This window comes from Tauraco erythrolophus, chromosome 7, assembly GCF_009769465.1.
Source record: "Tauraco erythrolophus isolate bTauEry1 chromosome 7, bTauEry1.pri, whole genome shotgun sequence".
Classification (NCBI taxonomy): domain Eukaryota; kingdom Metazoa; phylum Chordata; class Aves; order Musophagiformes; family Musophagidae; genus Tauraco; species Tauraco erythrolophus.
The window spans coordinates 35,004,092-35,021,329 of record NC_141471.1 but is presented as its reverse complement, the minus strand read 5'-3'; the positions used below and the strand labels follow the sequence as shown (position 1 = coordinate 35,021,329).

At 36.6% G+C, this 17,238-nt stretch overlaps 1 protein-coding gene across 3 annotated transcripts in view; it reads right to left on the bottom strand.

Moving 5' to 3' along the window:
* Positions 1-17,238, bottom strand: part of ITGB8 (integrin subunit beta 8) — a 64,699-nt gene that overhangs the window by 35,005 nt on the left and 12,456 nt on the right. For all 3 annotated transcript variants that reach the window (XM_086614635.1, XM_086614636.1, XM_086614638.1), the window contains exons 2-6: positions 15,155-15,240; positions 12,334-12,508; positions 9,358-9,604; positions 7,370-7,535; positions 4,444-4,602 (exon numbers count right to left, since the gene is read on the bottom strand). In XM_086614635.1, coding sequence (XP_086470761.1) covers positions 4,444-4,602; positions 7,370-7,535; positions 9,358-9,604; positions 12,334-12,508; positions 15,155-15,240 — 833 coding nt within the window. The remainder of the gene's footprint in view (positions 1-4,443; positions 4,603-7,369; positions 7,536-9,357; positions 9,605-12,333; positions 12,509-15,154; positions 15,241-17,238) is intronic.

Sequence of the window (17,238 nt, the reverse complement as noted above, 5' to 3'; positions counted from 1 at the left end):
CACACTGTCAATATTCTGTACATAACTTTTTTATGGCTGACAGCTTTCTCCTTCTTTGTATGTCCAAGACCTGCCTTAGGAGACATGCCTCCAGCCCTCACTGTGATGACCTGCCACATTGTCTTAACCACGCTTGTGCCTGAAGAAGGCAGCATGAGTTTCATGTCTCTCCCCAGAAACGACATTGCTCTGTTTGATGAAGTACCTACAATGGCAGTGACCTGTCCTTCTACACTTCTCATTGAGAGATCTGACACAGATTCAAGAACAAGAGGTGCGTTGCTATCCCTTCATCCAAGATCTGGCAAAGCACAAAGGTGTCTGTGTGGTCCCAGTGGGCTTTGTACACATGGGCTATGCGAGATGCCTCCAGTTCGAATACTCTAAACCAAACTGCATCTGCAAGTTACTGCTTATTTACCGTACACCTGCAAATACTTCTCAAGAAGTCAATTCAACATCTAAAATTAATGACTAAACATAGAGAACTGACTGGGGCCTTGGCTTGTATTTCCCCTTACAGAGATTTCATGTGGACGCCTCCCCACCTATGTCAGGTCCTTCAACCTCTTTCCCCCATACACTTCTGCTGTCTTTTTCTTCCTGCTATTTTCATCATCTATTCCATATCAGCTCTCTCTCGAACAAATACACCTTCCCTGTTTCCCTGCACAATTCGGTACTCCTCAGAGTGCCACTTGTTACTCAAGCCACCCTGCAAGTCAACTGCTATCCTAACAGTAATCTGAATGCCAAGACAACTGAGACAAAGTTACGCAAGGGGGCAAAATCCATTTTCCATCATATTGAACCATTATAAAGAGCCTTGCACAGAACGAACAAAGGAATTTCTTGTCGTAGTTTGATCTTGGCCAGGGTCCACGGCTCTCTCAACTTTTCTAGCTTTTGCTAAGAGATTATATTTCTCAAGATAACTGATGAAAGGTAGGTAACCCAGCAATAAACAGGCCATCTAACAGCTGCAGCTGGAGAGCGCGCCGTGCACAAGGATCCATTGCGCACGTATTCCCATTACACACCAGCTGTGGGTGAACTGCAGCAGCAGTGGCTTTGTTGCCATTTTCAGTAGCCTACAACACAGTACTCAGCCCTCCTTCCTTCTCCACGACCACAGAGCATAGTGGTGGGGCTTCCATCATGCTGCACAACCCTACAAGGCCACATGCAACTATCTGGCAGATCACAGAAGCACCAGGTGGTCCCAGGACATGGGTGAGTGAAGTCAAATTTTCTGCAAATACCTCTGGTACTGTACATATGTGAAACATAGGGACAGTGTTGAGGAATCATGAGATGGTGATCAAAAAAGTCAGTCTTCTGACTTAACACACGGCACTAGATGTGTCCGAATTCCAACACGGTGGCCCTTCAACATCTCTGCAACTAATGGCAAAACTCGGGGATCGGTGGTATCAGAAATGGGTTTCCAAGCCCGCATGAAAGAAAAACTTACACAGATGGACCTTACTGAGCAAGACAGAGCTTACTGAACAAGACAAGAGGTGACATGCATAGACACAAAAGGGTTGCAGGGACTGGATTCCCAAACTACCTTGTCTGCTTACAAGTAAAGCTAAACTTTCATCTACTTGTTAGCTCTAAGTCACTAGAGTGTCCAGCTTGGTTAGTAGTACATTAAAGCCTCACTTCAGATTAGAAGAAAATATCTATCTTTATTTGAAAGAACTTGAAAAAAAAACAAGCATCAACAGACTCACAATATCTTTTTCATTTTAAGCATGTAAAGATGTGACATAAGGAACTGTTGGTCACTCAGGGAGTCTCACTCGCTTGCTGTAACATCTTGCTGTACTTTATATCATATCTCTTCCCACTACTGCTCAGACGAATGTACTTTCATTTTAGATCATCTTTCTTGTTCCAATTACATCATTTATTTTATTATTTTAACCTACTGCGTTAAGCTGAGAAGATAACTAATGCAAATGTTAAGTATTTCAGAAAGGGAGTTAACCAAGCACAGATCTAATTAAAACGGACTAGATTTCTTTCCTGTCTTATGCTTTTTTTGCTGACCTCTGCGTGACTGCTTAGCAAAAGTTTGAAAGAAACAGGCAAAAAAGTGACTAACTGGAAACATTTCTGAAGTAAAAGTTAAGCTTATGCAAATAAATAAAGCAAAGTCCTCTTAACTGGCACAAGGAGGAAATAAAATTATGCCAAAATGCACTCTTCTCAAGACTACCAGAAGCTAAGAATCAAAGTAGGAAAACAATGTGATTACAGATGGCTCTTTAATTCAACATAGAAAAACAGAATTGCATTGATAAGGAAAAAAAAGGCAAAAATATGTTTTATATGACAAATTTTTTTAAAAGCTGACAGCCTTTCACGACATTTCATTTAAATATCAAAGAGTCCTTCCCTGCTCCCTGCCCCAATGGTACTTGTAGATTTGAAGCTTCTTTACGGATCTCTATGACTAAAATAATCACATACCACTGAGAAGAAAAAAAAAGCAGGAAACCAGTACATCTACCCTCTCAGACACTATTGTGTTATTGTGTTATCATGTCAAATCTACTCCAGAAAATATCTACTACCGAAGAAGATTTCCATTCCACTCCTTTTCTATTTCCAAGGGCACTATCACGTGGGCCATGCAAGAATTAGCCCCTCGTCGAAAAAACATATGGGCTAGTAGCCAGAAAACACATGGGCCAAAGTGGGCCACCACAGATGAAAGCATCTTTAAAGGTCATTTCATTTGGGTGGTCAAAAAGACAAAAGGCATCAATAGCAATAATCATGGAGATTTCTTGTCGTATATGGGACAGTAAAACCATGATCTTTCAGCCCAGAACTCGGAAAACACTTTCTTCAGTCAGCCATCAATCTGTCATAGTTCTTTCAAAAGAGATTAACTAATTTTGTCTGTATTTTATATTGGTGAGGTTTCCCAGATGAAAAAATCAGTTAATTCCTCAAGTTGGACAGAAAACAAAAATAGTTGGTTTTTTTATTTTTATTTTTTCTGAAATAGACAATATCTTTATTACCAAAGGCATCCTGAGCACTAGAGTAAGATTTGTATCTTCAGCAATTGTTAATAAGCAGAGTAAAATTCCTCTTATTTATAGTACTGAAATTAGGAAAAGAAAAGAAAAAAAAAAAAGGCAAGAAAAATAGAGATAGGGACACCATAACCTGTAAGTATGCTCTGCTTTGGGAAAGTTTTAGGATTATTTAGTCTAAGTAGAATAAAGGAAGGGGTTGGTTTTTATCCCAGGTACACTGTAGAAATACTGAAACTGAACTGACTGGCTGTGAGGGAATATCCAAGATGTGACAGAGGGAGTATATAAATGCAAGAACATCAGATAATCGGAAAGCCAAACAACCTTCCTGTTAGCACACACTCAGCTCCCTCCTCCGCTCAGCGAGGTCCCAAACACCCACTGATTCCCAGAAACCTCCCGTATTTCATGATCACACACCACACGGTGGTTGCTTCCTGCTGCCCCACCATCCACGTAAACACCAGTTCATGAGATCAAATTCAGGTCTAGCCTGATTTACACATAGCCCTCACTGACTTCACTATCCCATCGCTGGCTTGGGCTGAGCACAGGCTATATACTTTAACTAAGTGCAGCTAGCACTGAGAATAAATCTGTAATGTGCTCTAATGATACCACAGTTGACATTTCTGTTTTCTAGTGATTACATGGCAATTAAGTAGTGATTCATGTTTCTTAAATAGTCATATTTATTTAAGGAAATAGGCAAAGCAATTAAAAACTAGAGATCTTAGAAAAAAAGATCCTTTAGTCACTCATGACTACTTCATAAATTCTTGAAGAAATTATTTTGAAAGCTAAAAACATCTGCTGAAGGCATTATTATTTTGCTAGAGCGGATTTGATGCAACTTTTTGCACAGGTATGCATTACACATTGGCTTGATACTGTGATACATGTATTCAATGCTACATTGCCATAGCAAAGCTTTGTGACACAAGACTATTTTCTAGTCCATCGTGGTTGAATCAGCTCATTGCTTTTGTACATCTGTTTTACTCTTACCAAGCTTTTTCAATCAATGCAACTATGCATCTTCTGACCATAAACCACGAGCACTACCTTTGGCTTATTAGAAAGACTGTGCAATTCTTACATATTACCAGCTTCTTCTTGTGCAATATATCACACCAGACACTTTCCACTGCTATGTTATACAAAATGTCTGTGATTTTTATGTGACGGAATAAAAAATCACACCAAAATCAGTATTGATTGATTCTTCATTTCACAACATGCCTACCTGGAAAAATACTATTCTATGTATATATACACAATATATGCAAGCAATACAAGCAATGCTTTGGCAGCAATCTAAAAACGTTGTTTATGCAGTTTTACACTGCACCTCTGAAGGCAGAATGTATGACATATACCTTACCATACTCGTAGCTTTGATGTACACATTATCTTTCAAATGACAGTTTCCATCATGGGGAATTACGATCCCTGCTAATTTACTATCAAGGGCCAGATGGGAAGTTTGATCTGTCATCACAAGAAGCAGTCGCTTTGCTTCTTTACGCCATCCAATATGGCTCTAAAAAGAAAATAAAATTGAGCATAAGAAAGCAGCAACTGCTTATCAATAATTAATTATTAATAATAAATAATTAATTTATTAAAATAATAAATAATAAAATGAAAAATGACTGTGCAAGTCTACTTTCAGATATTACACTGCTTAGAAGCACTGAGTTTAAACCAGACTATTTAAAGAATTTTGTGTGGAAGTATACATTGTGTCCTACGTCTGAAAACTACCACTGCAACTCAGAGATCCACTTACCGCTTTCTTTGCTTTTTAAAGAAAGATCTCTCAAAATATATACAAGTTATGCATTATATTCTGGGCTTGGGTAACAGCTGCTGCATCATGTGTGTCCCTGTTACATACAAATGCAAATGCATAGCATTTGTAAAATTCTCTGGGATCCAAAAAGCACTATGACCAATAAATATACGTTCATTCAGATTAGTACTTGGTGCCCTTTTCTATTTTTACTTTATATTTAATTATTTTATATTTTCATCATTCTATAGTTTCCTTTTCGTGTACAGCTTTCCAGAAAAGACATTGGCATATGATCAGCCAATCAATAAACTGAAGTTTGAGTGTCTTCATGCACTTGCAAATTGAGAAATTCCTGATTATGCAGGAAAATACTAGATCTATCCACCATCTTAAGGGATTAATAGCAAAGTAGCATCCACAGGGGTGAATTTAATGTTTTTTAGGAATTCAGTGATGTGAAGGAGGTAGCAGGGCAAGTTTATATCTAAATTGGCCAACTTGTATTTCTGTAACATTTACTTCCCTGCAAGGTATAAATGGCTGCTTTAAATCAAACTCCCGAGGCACAAATGAATTACCTCATACGCTTTTACATTATTCCTCCTCCCAATTATTCCATCTTCTTCTTCACTAATTCCATTTTTTCCTTTTTCCTCCTTCCTTGATCCTCCTTCCTACAATGCTGTCTCATCTCTACTGTTTCCCTTAACGCTGCCAGATATCTTTCACCTCATGTGAAACGTGTATCTGCAATACAGTCCATGTAATCAGCCTGCTTTGTGACTTATTCTCTACCTTCCTTTCTTTGCTTTGCAGGGAGGGATTTAGCTCCCTTCTCAGGCTCATTCCCTGCTAGCTCTGAATAGGGATTAAGTATCTCATTGCAGTAGGGACAATGACTACAGAGGGGTATGGTGTCTTTTCCAGCTTACACGTTTGGCATCAGTCTCCCTCAGACAATCCTAGACAGCATTCCCCTAAAGAAGGGGTATTTTAAGTTTTATTTATAAACAGGTTATATCTTAAATAATCCCAAACTCTCCTCCAGCATTGTAGAAACTTGCTGCTCCTAAGACTCCATCATTTCACTTTGTCACCTCAAGACTCCTAACTGCATACATCACAGCAATTAAAATTTTAGCTTCACGTCCTAACCTGCTACCTCTTGCAACAGAGAGGTATTGGTTAAAGCAAGATGGAGCAAGTTATAAAGTTCCATTGTAGGCAAAATGAGTGCACATTAATATAAATTATAGTTCATGATGGTTGTTATGAATTGCACATTGTTCTCATCCATTTTGGTTCACAATTCAGTCAGCGGGAAAGCCTCCCCGTTCTCATGAATGTTTCCATTCTATTGTTTTTGGAAGCATATATTATTCTAGAGCTCACAGGTCACAAGTGTGGAATGTGTCCAATGAGAAACACTGAATTTTAAGGAATTTTTCCAAAGCTCTACAACAATTTTTTATAACAGCTGTGATCACAGTGTCTATGAAGAGTGGTTTTTATTTACCTGTTTTACAGGTCATCAAAATTTGAAAATAAAACTGGGCCAAACTATTCATTTTCAGCATAGTTTGGATTGCTTTTTTTCCTTGACTCATTCTACTGCTCCAAAAAAGAAGAATGTGAAGATGGATGAGAAAAAAGAATTGTTCTGACATCATCCCAAGAGATGAGAAACACACCAAAAGCCTGTGATTTGGACAGCAGTTGAATTACTTTTTTTAAGAGGACCAGAAAGAGTATCTTACAGAGCATTAGGAAACCCACGAATCAGTCAACTTTCAAAACTTCTGTTGCAGTACTACGCATAGAAGAAAAACAACATGCAAAATAGTCCTTTAGAGCAAACAAATTATTATTAATTAATATGCTTGGAGCTTGGAAACTACTGATGCAGATCTTTTCCATCCTTTTCTGCATGGCAGAGACGGTGTTGAAATTTTATGAATATAAAAAAGTTAATTTTTAGTTGATTTGTATTTCTTTTAATTATAAATTCTTTAAAAGCTGAGGTAACATTGAAGTGCATTTGTTTTCCTTATCTACACAGCAGGTATGTAACTGATCCTTCAGTTTTCAAATCCATTCTTAAGGAGAAGAAATGTCAAATGGTATGTCTTCACTTAGGAAGACAAGGAAGGCTTTAATGATTTTTGAAACTAATTTTGTAATTGACTGAAATGAATACATGTGCCTGCTCAAGCAAGAAGAAGTTGCTTTCACTGTCCCTTCTATGTTGGTTAGGCTGGTTAAAGCCAGAATTTGAAGAATATCATTAACCAATACTGAAAAATATTTCCTTATGCTCTCCTTTTTCAATTTCAATGGGAAATAGAAATACACAGCTAAGAGGGAAATAATGGAAAAGGAGGAAGAAATCTTACTATTATCAAGCCTAGAACTGACATTTTGAATTCAGGAACACTGAGCACTGTTGTACCAATATATATATACATATCTGTGTCTGAACTACCATTTAGTTTATCGTAAATAAGCTCCTTACCTGACACACAGCTGCTTGGAGCATTGCATCAAAACCCCCTTCAGGCGTATCAATATTCCCAGAAATTTTTTGTTTATTCACTGCATTTTTGAATTCTGCTATATTGTCAGTCAGGGATAGCACGTGAATATAACCATGAGGAGGCATACAATCTAAATTATAATCACTGTACAAAAACAAAACAAACCAAAAGTCTAACACATTTCATATCTTCCATCTGAAGGAGATGTAAATATTGCATCCCTATCAACCCACAAAATCCTGTTACTAATGAAGACATATATATGTACAGTAAAAGAAATACTTAAAGAAGAATAACTCCCTGTGAAATTAAGTTTGATGGAAATTAGTTGTATGATTTTTTTTTTTTTTATGGAAATGTATATAACATAACTTAACATAGTAACAGTACATCTGTAGTGTTTCTGTACAGAATGAAAAGAAACACAACATGAGCGATGGTATGATCTCAGAGAGTATATGATTCCTTTTGGAACATCTACAGAGCTGTACAGCTTTGCTTGGTATTATCCTGAGAAAAGTGCTATCACATTGCAACATTAAGATCCTTTAATAGCTCAAAACAGGCTACTGGATCAAAACTAAAATAAAATCTAAGTTCCTACATTCACTAGTAGTAAGTAAATTAGTAAGAAAATCTATGTACTAGTAGTAAGTACATAAAATTGATGTTGAGATTACTGACAGGTATGTCATGAAAGGGATGGGAAATTCCATTTTCAGTATCATCTTAGATGTAAACGATACTTTTTGGAATTATGTATAAAGGAGAAAGTATGAAGTTTGACATAAGTAAGCTAATGCCACAGCACTTATACAGGTCGTTGCTCTGTGACCCATTCACAGCAGTGGAATTTACAGCACAAGCTGATATGCTCATCTGATTCAGAGATGCTGAGCTCTCTTGCATACAGTGTAGGCATCTAGACTATGACCTGCCCGCCTCCAACTCAATTTACAGTCAATGAAGAGAAACTGGGACTGTAAGGATTAATACCTCTGCAGTTGTCTACTTTTAGACAAAATGAATTGTGTCCCAGAAGGGCTAATTGATCTCCACTCATATATAGACAGTCTAGATGACTGCTTTATACATAGACATTCATATCTATCTAATGAATTCCACTACTAGTTCCCAATTCAAAAACCACTGAAATCAAAAAAGATACTTATGCACTTCACAGAACTTTGGATCGTGACTTCCAAGGAAAGATAAAAATGAGCAAGAAGATATAAACAGTTAATATTAACTTTTCCAAGTATTACCGTTTATACAGATATGAATGTGTTGTGAATAATCTTATTCTCCAGAGGGTTTTGGAAGTGATCCCTCACTTTATGTAAGTGTTGAATGCAAGGTATAAAAGACATGGCATGAAAAAAAGAAATGCAAGCCAGAACACCTTTCTCATTTAAAATGGGAGTTCATTCATATTACAAATGTGGAATTAGATCAGAGGATCACTTTTGTTCATTAAATGAACTGAAAGAAACTGCACCCTCTCGACAAATATAGAGTTTTAAGAAAAGAGTTAATGAGTACATGACCATAGGCTAGATGAGAAGTTCTAGGTCAGAAAGTACAAAATTTTATGATGAATCTAGGTGGATTTGGATATGCATTATATATCCAAAATAAATAAGAACACAACAGTTGACTAAAAAATTAAATGCAAAACACGTTCAAATATACCAAAGCAGCATATTGTTTGGCTTGTTTTGCTAAAGAAAATACAGTACATTTTTTCTGATACAGAAATATTTTTTTCTGAAATCACTCACCAGATATTTCAGAAGTAATCATTGTATAGTAATTTTCAGCATTTTCCTATGAACTTTGTTGGAGAACCAAGGTATAATGAAACAAAGATAGATTCTGAAGAACTTTAAAAATAAATATGCATAATACATACTTGTGTAATTAAATAATTTCTCAGTGGTACAGTAAACATACAAAGACTACATACCTGCATTGGTTATGGATTCTACCTGGATGAATGCTAATATAGGGTGATACTGTTTTATCCACATAGGATCCAAATCCAAGTCGAAAATCAACAGAAATATTCGCCATCTTTTTAGATAAAGCAAATCCAACGGAATTTAGTTTTTCTATGTTGTTGTGCATAGAGGCTGAGACATCAACTAAATAATAAAGATCCACAGGGTATTTCTCTAAAGGACGAACTTTTAACATAAAGTTTGCTTCACTTCCTGATTCAAAGGAAACAAATAAGTTTATTTACTATTTTGAATGGACACTCTTAAAAATACATTTATTTTTGCAGCAACTTCACCACAAAGTTGTTTGTTAGCAAACAGAAAGACAAACAAACAAAAAAACCTCCCAAGAATAAATGAAACCTTGAAGCATCGTTCAAAAAAAAGCCATAAAGGGGCTCTTTGTAGAACATGTTGCCTTTTTTTTCTTGCAGAAGCACTGTGCAATTTATTGTAAAAATCTGATTTCTCCCCATTTTCTTTTAAATTCCTGGTTATGTAACCCCTTTGGCATTATATCAAAAAGAAGTTATGACTCACAAAGGACACAGCTCTGCATACAAATTGTGGTCTGTTACTTCAAGGTTGACTCTAACTATGTAAGTGTATCCTGCAAATAGTTTGTCAGATGAGTCTAAAACTGCATGTGTACATCAAAGACAGCATAGCCTCATATAAATTATGTTTCAAGTTTATACCAATCTACTTCCAAAGATTTGATTAGAACACTCAGTATGATCAAAATATTTTTTTAAAAAAGAGGTTTTAATAGAAAAAAAACCCATCTTTTGGTGTATACAAAACAGAACTCTCATATCACAATGACAAATCTCTGTCTCTCCAGCAGAACCACATGACGTTTTCACATGTAATAAAAATGTTAATGCTCTGGAAGCCACTAAAAAGTGTTCCTAACATTGCTTGCCTAATATTCTGTAATGCCAGCAAAAAAAGTGAAGTGACTGGAGCATGGGCAGCGTAGGCACAGAATGCCTGACTTCAAATTGTTCGTTATTTTATGTCACCCGAAGTGTGAGCTCACAAAAGAAATGAGGGAGCAGAATCTTAGTGTGACGAGAGCACAATCGACTTCAGTATTGTGCAATGAAGAAACAGCAAAGGACAGGAGGAAGAGGGACATTACAGAAGAATTACGCAGGTTTGCAATACAAGCTATCTAAACACATTCAGAAACAGATTCACTAAAAAAACCCCACCCGAAATGTGACTTCTGTATTCGTGACATTTACTAGTGCATATGACATTGCTAGATAGCATAATGAAAGTACATGTAACAAAGATCTGACCCACACAAGTTAAACGTGCAAAGTACTTTCTTCCAATGGTCTTTGAACATAATTCACCTGAAAATGTCAGGATTTGTCTGTATCAGGTCTTGCATGGAGAAAACAGAATTTCAGTGTGCTGTTACTTATATATTTCCTCTTTGCCAATGTAAATCGAAATACTTTTTGTACATGACCCTTGCAGGTCTCCAGTTTGCATATAGTAAGATGCTGAGTGCAGCTTTTATTTTTTCCCACATAAATCCTGACAGTTGAGTCTATGTAAACAGTAACAAAAAGACCTTGTATCAAAACAAAAACATATTTGTCTGCATGATTATACTGTATCAAATTTCTCTTTAGAGGCTCAACTATAGTTGTATATCTGTTTATTTCCCTGGAGGATAAAATACAGACAAGATGTCTATATATCAAAAGTTATTCTTCCTGAGCCCTCGGAATTCCAGTCTTGTACCTCCCTGATGCAAGAACTTCCACAAAGCATATAGAACCCCAAACTTAATTTCACTATTTAATGGCAAAAAGAGTAATTAAACCAAATTTTAGAAAGCTAAGTTTTTTGTATGCATCTAGTATGCCTTTGGAAATAAATGCAATTACAGACACATCTAGAGCTAGCTCAGTTTCTGAGACCATTTCTCAGTACAAAGCAGAATTGTCAGTCATTTCTTTGGAAGGAGAGTGGGGAAAGGAGAGGAAGTGCTGATGTTACTTTCTTAGTTTTATTATTATAAAGATGGAAAACCAGTGTTCTTTTGTGCTTTGCACTCATGCAGACCCTTCCTTTTTCCCTTGTAATTGACAGAAAATTATCTCTTATGCAGTGAAGATCAGCACAATACTTTTCCTGTTCACTTAATGTTTTTCTACCAAAGATTGATTCCTCTTAAATGAAGTATTTCTTTCTCCAACTATCATTTGCAAAAGAAAGAAATAAATTTTATGATATGAAACATACCCTGCATCCCTTTATATCACCTTCCACTTCTGCTGTTGGCTACAGCTGTTTTAGAGACAGAGAACATACATTAATTTAACTTGAGCTCAGCTGAGGGCAAATAGAGCTATACTAGAAAATCTCAGATCCATAAAGGGACTTGTAGATTCTATTAGGGCCAGGTGTCCCACATTTTATAAATGAAATGTTAGGCAGTGAATATTTTAGCCTCCTTTAGGAAATTGGTCCTTTCTTATATATTGGCTTTGGTGTCTTCATAGCTGTCTAGTCAATGCACTTAAAAGTAAACAAATAATCCAGAAGCTTATCAAATGATGAATTTAGGAATTCTAACTCAATTTACTTTCAGTAAGGAATACAGTTTATATGCATGTAAGGGGAAACTATTTGTGTAAGTGACTAGATAAAAACAATCAAGAAACCATAACAGAAAACAGAAAAGACTACTTAAAATCCCTTTTCCACTTATTACTTGCATTATTTTAACCTTCAGCTGTATTTGACAAAAACACTTCTTGCTGAAGACCATACCTGAGTATGGGAGCAACACCATCATATTCCTACAATATAATGTTATAGCATCATTCTTCAAAATAATTATTCCAGCCCCTTCTTCACACAATATCTGAACTTAAAAGTATTGTATTTTTATATCAATGTGTTAGAGACAACCCAACCTGGACGTAGCTGGACTGAAACTTTTCCTGGTGTCACTTGTGTATTTGTTTCATGGTCACCGGGTATTGTGACATGAACTGTGGGATTTTCTACAAAATCTGATTGGCAGCCTCTTTTCATTAAGTTGAAAACAGTGTCACAGCGTCCCTTCTGTGTTGTGTCGGCCATGAAATCCTGTTTTATAAGAAACAAAAAGTACAAAACAATCTGAGCTGAAAAAAACCCTGTAATATCTTCAAAGGAAAGAGAATAACAAAATAATAGTCTTTGAAACAATAAAAGATGCTACTATAATTGCGTAAATTGTAGAACGAGTTCATGGAAACCATATGTTTTTAACAAGGGCAATGACAAAATATTTAAATTAGAGTTAAACCTAATTGCCACAATGACTTTTTTCTACAAAGGACAAAACTTTTGTATGAGAAAGAGGATCTTGCACAATCAGAACAAGCTGACTTTGGAGAAAAAGGAAACTATGTACTGTCACTACATCAGTAAAAAAAGTTCTATGCTATGCTAAGAGTTAGTTATAGCAAGAAAGTGTCATTCACGTGACATTAAAACAGGTCAGTTTTCAGAGGAATCTGCTGGTAATGTTACTCAGGCTAGTATTTAAAAGTAGCAGCAGAAGTCAGCTTTAGATTTATCTAACCTGAATTTGTCTATCAGAAATGTTTTACCCCATACCCTACACCAAATCCAAAGACCATCTGGGATATATCTCCAGAAAGAGGAAGCTATGTACTACAGGACTGGACAGTTTAAGATGCCATCAACATAAAAAAGCCCCTGTAACAACAGAAAAGCAATTAGTAGTAAGATGATCTCAGAAGCAGCACATCCTTTGTTCCAGTGAAAGGGCAAAGTTACCAAAATTGTGCCAACATGATCCAATGCAAAATTCCTGATGATTAACATGATCCTGATCATGTAAGGAAAAAAAAGACAAGACCCTTTGTACTCTTTCAAAGCATTGGTCCATCCCAGCACAGCTGGTGACCAAACAATGGACAATCTCTGATATTTCAGAGGCAGATGGGGAAAATAAACAATCAAAGAGTGCATACAGCCAACCGTGTATTAGAGAATGAATAGTGATCCAGACCCTGAAAAGACCAGAGAAGGCCCCTGAAGAATAAGACTTGACAGTCACATATATCTTGTTTTCCAAGTTCCAACTCATTTTTATAGTCTACCTCTGATATATTTTTTTCCATAACCTTCTTTAATGCAGACAACAGAGACTACTTTTTTAGGTTACTGCTATATATGTAACTTTTTTGATGTACACATATTTCAAAAAGATAGATTTTTAAATGTATAAAGAACTTAGCTACTGTCATTGTTATCACTAATGACTGATAGATATGTAGTGTTTTCTGAAGTTCACTCTGTTGGGTATAAAGTCAAAGCATCTCAAGTGTTCCTCAGGGCTGATTTTCTCATTAAAAACATTCTTTAGATGAAGCAGACATGCTAAGCTGAAAAATGCTCCTGTAACTTTACTCTGGAAAATTTCTATCTGCATTAATATGGGTTTTGCCATTCCACAACCACAGATGGTGCGTAGGTGAACAGGCTATTAAACCATGGTCTAAGAGGGTTTGACAAACCCTTGGCTTCCATGAACAGCTCTCAGGATTGACATGAGAAGTGAAGCAAGAGAAGCAGAGCAGAAGTGAAACCTGGTCAAATCTGAGCATACAGTTAGAAGAAGACCTGCTGCAGCTCCAGAGCCCTGGAAAGCTAACAAGTGCTATTCCATGCTACATACAGGTGTAGCAGGACAAAATTGCCCCCTTTGTAAGACAGGACACCAGGCCACAATAACAGATTGCTCCACACTGTGATCCATTGTGCCACCTACACATGTCTTAAGGCTCCTCTTGGAAAACGAGCCCTCCATGACTCTATTGCTTTGCTTTTTCTTACACTTACTTCAGTCTAAGTTAATAATTCCAAGATACAGTATCTTGGATAAAGTTACACCAGTGCCTTACGCTCCTTATCTCTTCCAGCCATACCCTAGGAATTTATCTGCCTTCTCTACTATTGAAAGCTACTACAGATAATTTGCATGTGACCTTCAAAAGCATATGAGATTGTAATTGCCAGTGATATTCTTAAACACCTTGCTTCTCTGAAGTGCTTAAAATGGCCGAGACTTACTAGAAACCATGTAATCAATTGGGTTTTTTTTTCTGTCAGACAAACCCAGAAATTCTTACATATTCTTACAGTTCGCAAAGCCATAATAATTTCAGAATAATTCTTGCTATCTAAGATCTATCTTCTGTGATAAGTCTCAGAACTGACAGTTTCAAGTGTCAAAATAAGAAAACTATAATTTTTTCCATTTGTGACAGGGTCAAAAGATATGGTGAAGTCAAGGTTAACACAACTGTTAGTAAAACCTTTTGCTAAATGCAATAGGCATATATGTATAGACTTGCTCTGATATATAATGAGGACTTAATATAAATTACTGATTGGTAATTTTGCTTTTGAAGCCAAAAACTGTTGAACTCTCAAAGTTACTATAAGTCTGCCAAAGCTGTCTACAAAGCAGATGGAATGCATTAAAAAGTTCTCACTTTATTTAAAATTACTGCAATTTTCCAAATAAAAGATTGTATTTTCTCCTTTGGAAACAAAATATATTTCAAATGATTTCTCAGGTTCTGTCTCCAGGGGTCATTTAAAGATTTTTATTGCTATTTCTCACTATAATTTTCACAGTTTAAAAGTCTTTTATCTTTATAAAGATCAGAGGCAGCTAAAATACAAAGTCAAACGTAAGTAAGCAAAATGCCATACCTCTTGAGCACACCATCCACACTCTGGACCCAAGGCAAGACACTTTGTGCATGTTACTGCATTTGAAGTGGCACATCTGTTTTCCGCTGCAATGAAATATAAACCCAAACATTCATGATTTATGATGATATGTGGGAATTGTAAAATACCTAATTTTAAACCAAGATTTCAAAAATTACTTCACCAGATTAAGAGTGATGACAGCGTATCCAAACAGAAGTCAAATCAAACAAAGGCAGCCCGGTGAGGGAATACTTGCAGCATTTTTTTGTATCTACAGTCTAGAACTATATGTACAGATTGAAAAAACTCCATTCTCAAGGCCAAATTTTTAAGATCCTGATTTTGAACAATTTTGATGTGAAAGTTCATCTTTGGCATGTACCTTGCTGATTTACTGCCTAACAGAAAAAATTTACCAGGTAGCTTATCTCTTCATAGACATTTTCCTTTTAAGTCATTTACACTTGACTGAGTTATTCATTATTCACTCTGCACGGAACCCAAAATATTTTCTCACCTTCTATAAATATTCCCTCTCTGCATTTTCTGGAATGAATAGTTTCCCAGAAGACGCAGATTTTTTTTCAGAAGTGAATTCAAATTTATCCAACATTACGTGTGTCACAGATTGAAGACACATCATTCTGTACTAACTGCAAAAATTGTGCCTACTAACAGGTCTATCAGTAAAGTCCTTTATACCCGCTTCACATTTTTGTTTTATAGGTCATTGCTTAAGTTACTACTCCTTGCTATGAAACGTTGGCAGTCAGAATTGAGAAGAAGAGTTAGGTTTTTCAAGGGACTCAGTCAGCTCAACTTGAATGTCAGCATTGGCGTATCCTTTCAGCATGTTCAGCACAAGTCTCTCAGACACCAGTGTGCCTCTCCATGAGACAGAATTCACCTGCCAAGAGCTGTTAGGAAGGCACATAATATGACTCTTCAGAGCAAAGCACAGCAGTAGTACTGTTTAACAACACTACTTAGTGGCATATTCAGCATAGCATATTACAGGACTACAAAATATGCTGGAAACAAGACAAAACGAAATAGTGCATACTGCAAAGGCTACATCTCTCAATCGGTCCATCATGATAATGTGCGTATCATTACACCAAAACAATTTGAAGAAAGGTTTGTTTTTCATCCAAAGTTTTGGCTACATGTACTGTCTCTCAGATTATTTCTTTCCAACCTGCAATAATTCAAACCATCTCTCTTCTTAGAGTAATGAGAGCAACTTCTCACAGTGAAAAGCTGTATTAGGAAAACATGTACTAAACCAAGTTTTTTATCTTTAACTGATTTCAGCTACGGATTCCAAGATGTGACCCCGTATCACATGAACAGCTAGTCCTCAACAGGCCACTTTGAGTAACTGGTGATCCAAGGAACTAATCACAGCTTGCAAGTTATTAGTATCAGCAACATATATACCATTATCAGTATTAACAAGACAGAAAAGCCTAGTACAGGACAACCGCAGTGCTACACTGATAACATACAGGTGTAGTGGCAACGTCATTCATTTCAAAGGTCAGACCTGTATTTCTACTTCATATAAAACGCTGTTGACAACGTGTGAGAAGAAATGTATACAAAAGGGAGAGAAACTCTTACAGATACGATGGAAACGATAAGCTAAAGAGCAGCGCAGGAAAGTACTGGAACAGAGGGAAAAAGGATTAAAGGGTGAGAGAGGTGGGCAGGGATAAACAAAGGAGGAGTCGCTAAGGAGAGAGCAAAGAACAAGGCAAAATCCAAAAGGTTTTTGTTTGTTTGTTATAAAAACAAACACAGCAAGTTTGACTTGGATATGAAATGAAAGCAAGCTCATTCGGCACTGACACAATAAAATGTCTTTGCGTTTATAAGAAGATGGCAACAGCACTTTACATTCTGCAGTCTGAAAGAGCAGACCTGGAGGCCATAGAAAAAGTTACCACAAACCACAGGAGAGGAGAAGGAGGATGAGGGTTCTAGGTAGGTACCCACATGCACAGGGTTGTAGAGCTTGCCACAGTCCTCCTTCTAGGCAGTATTGGTAAAGCGCAAAGACACGGGATGAAAAGTTGTTG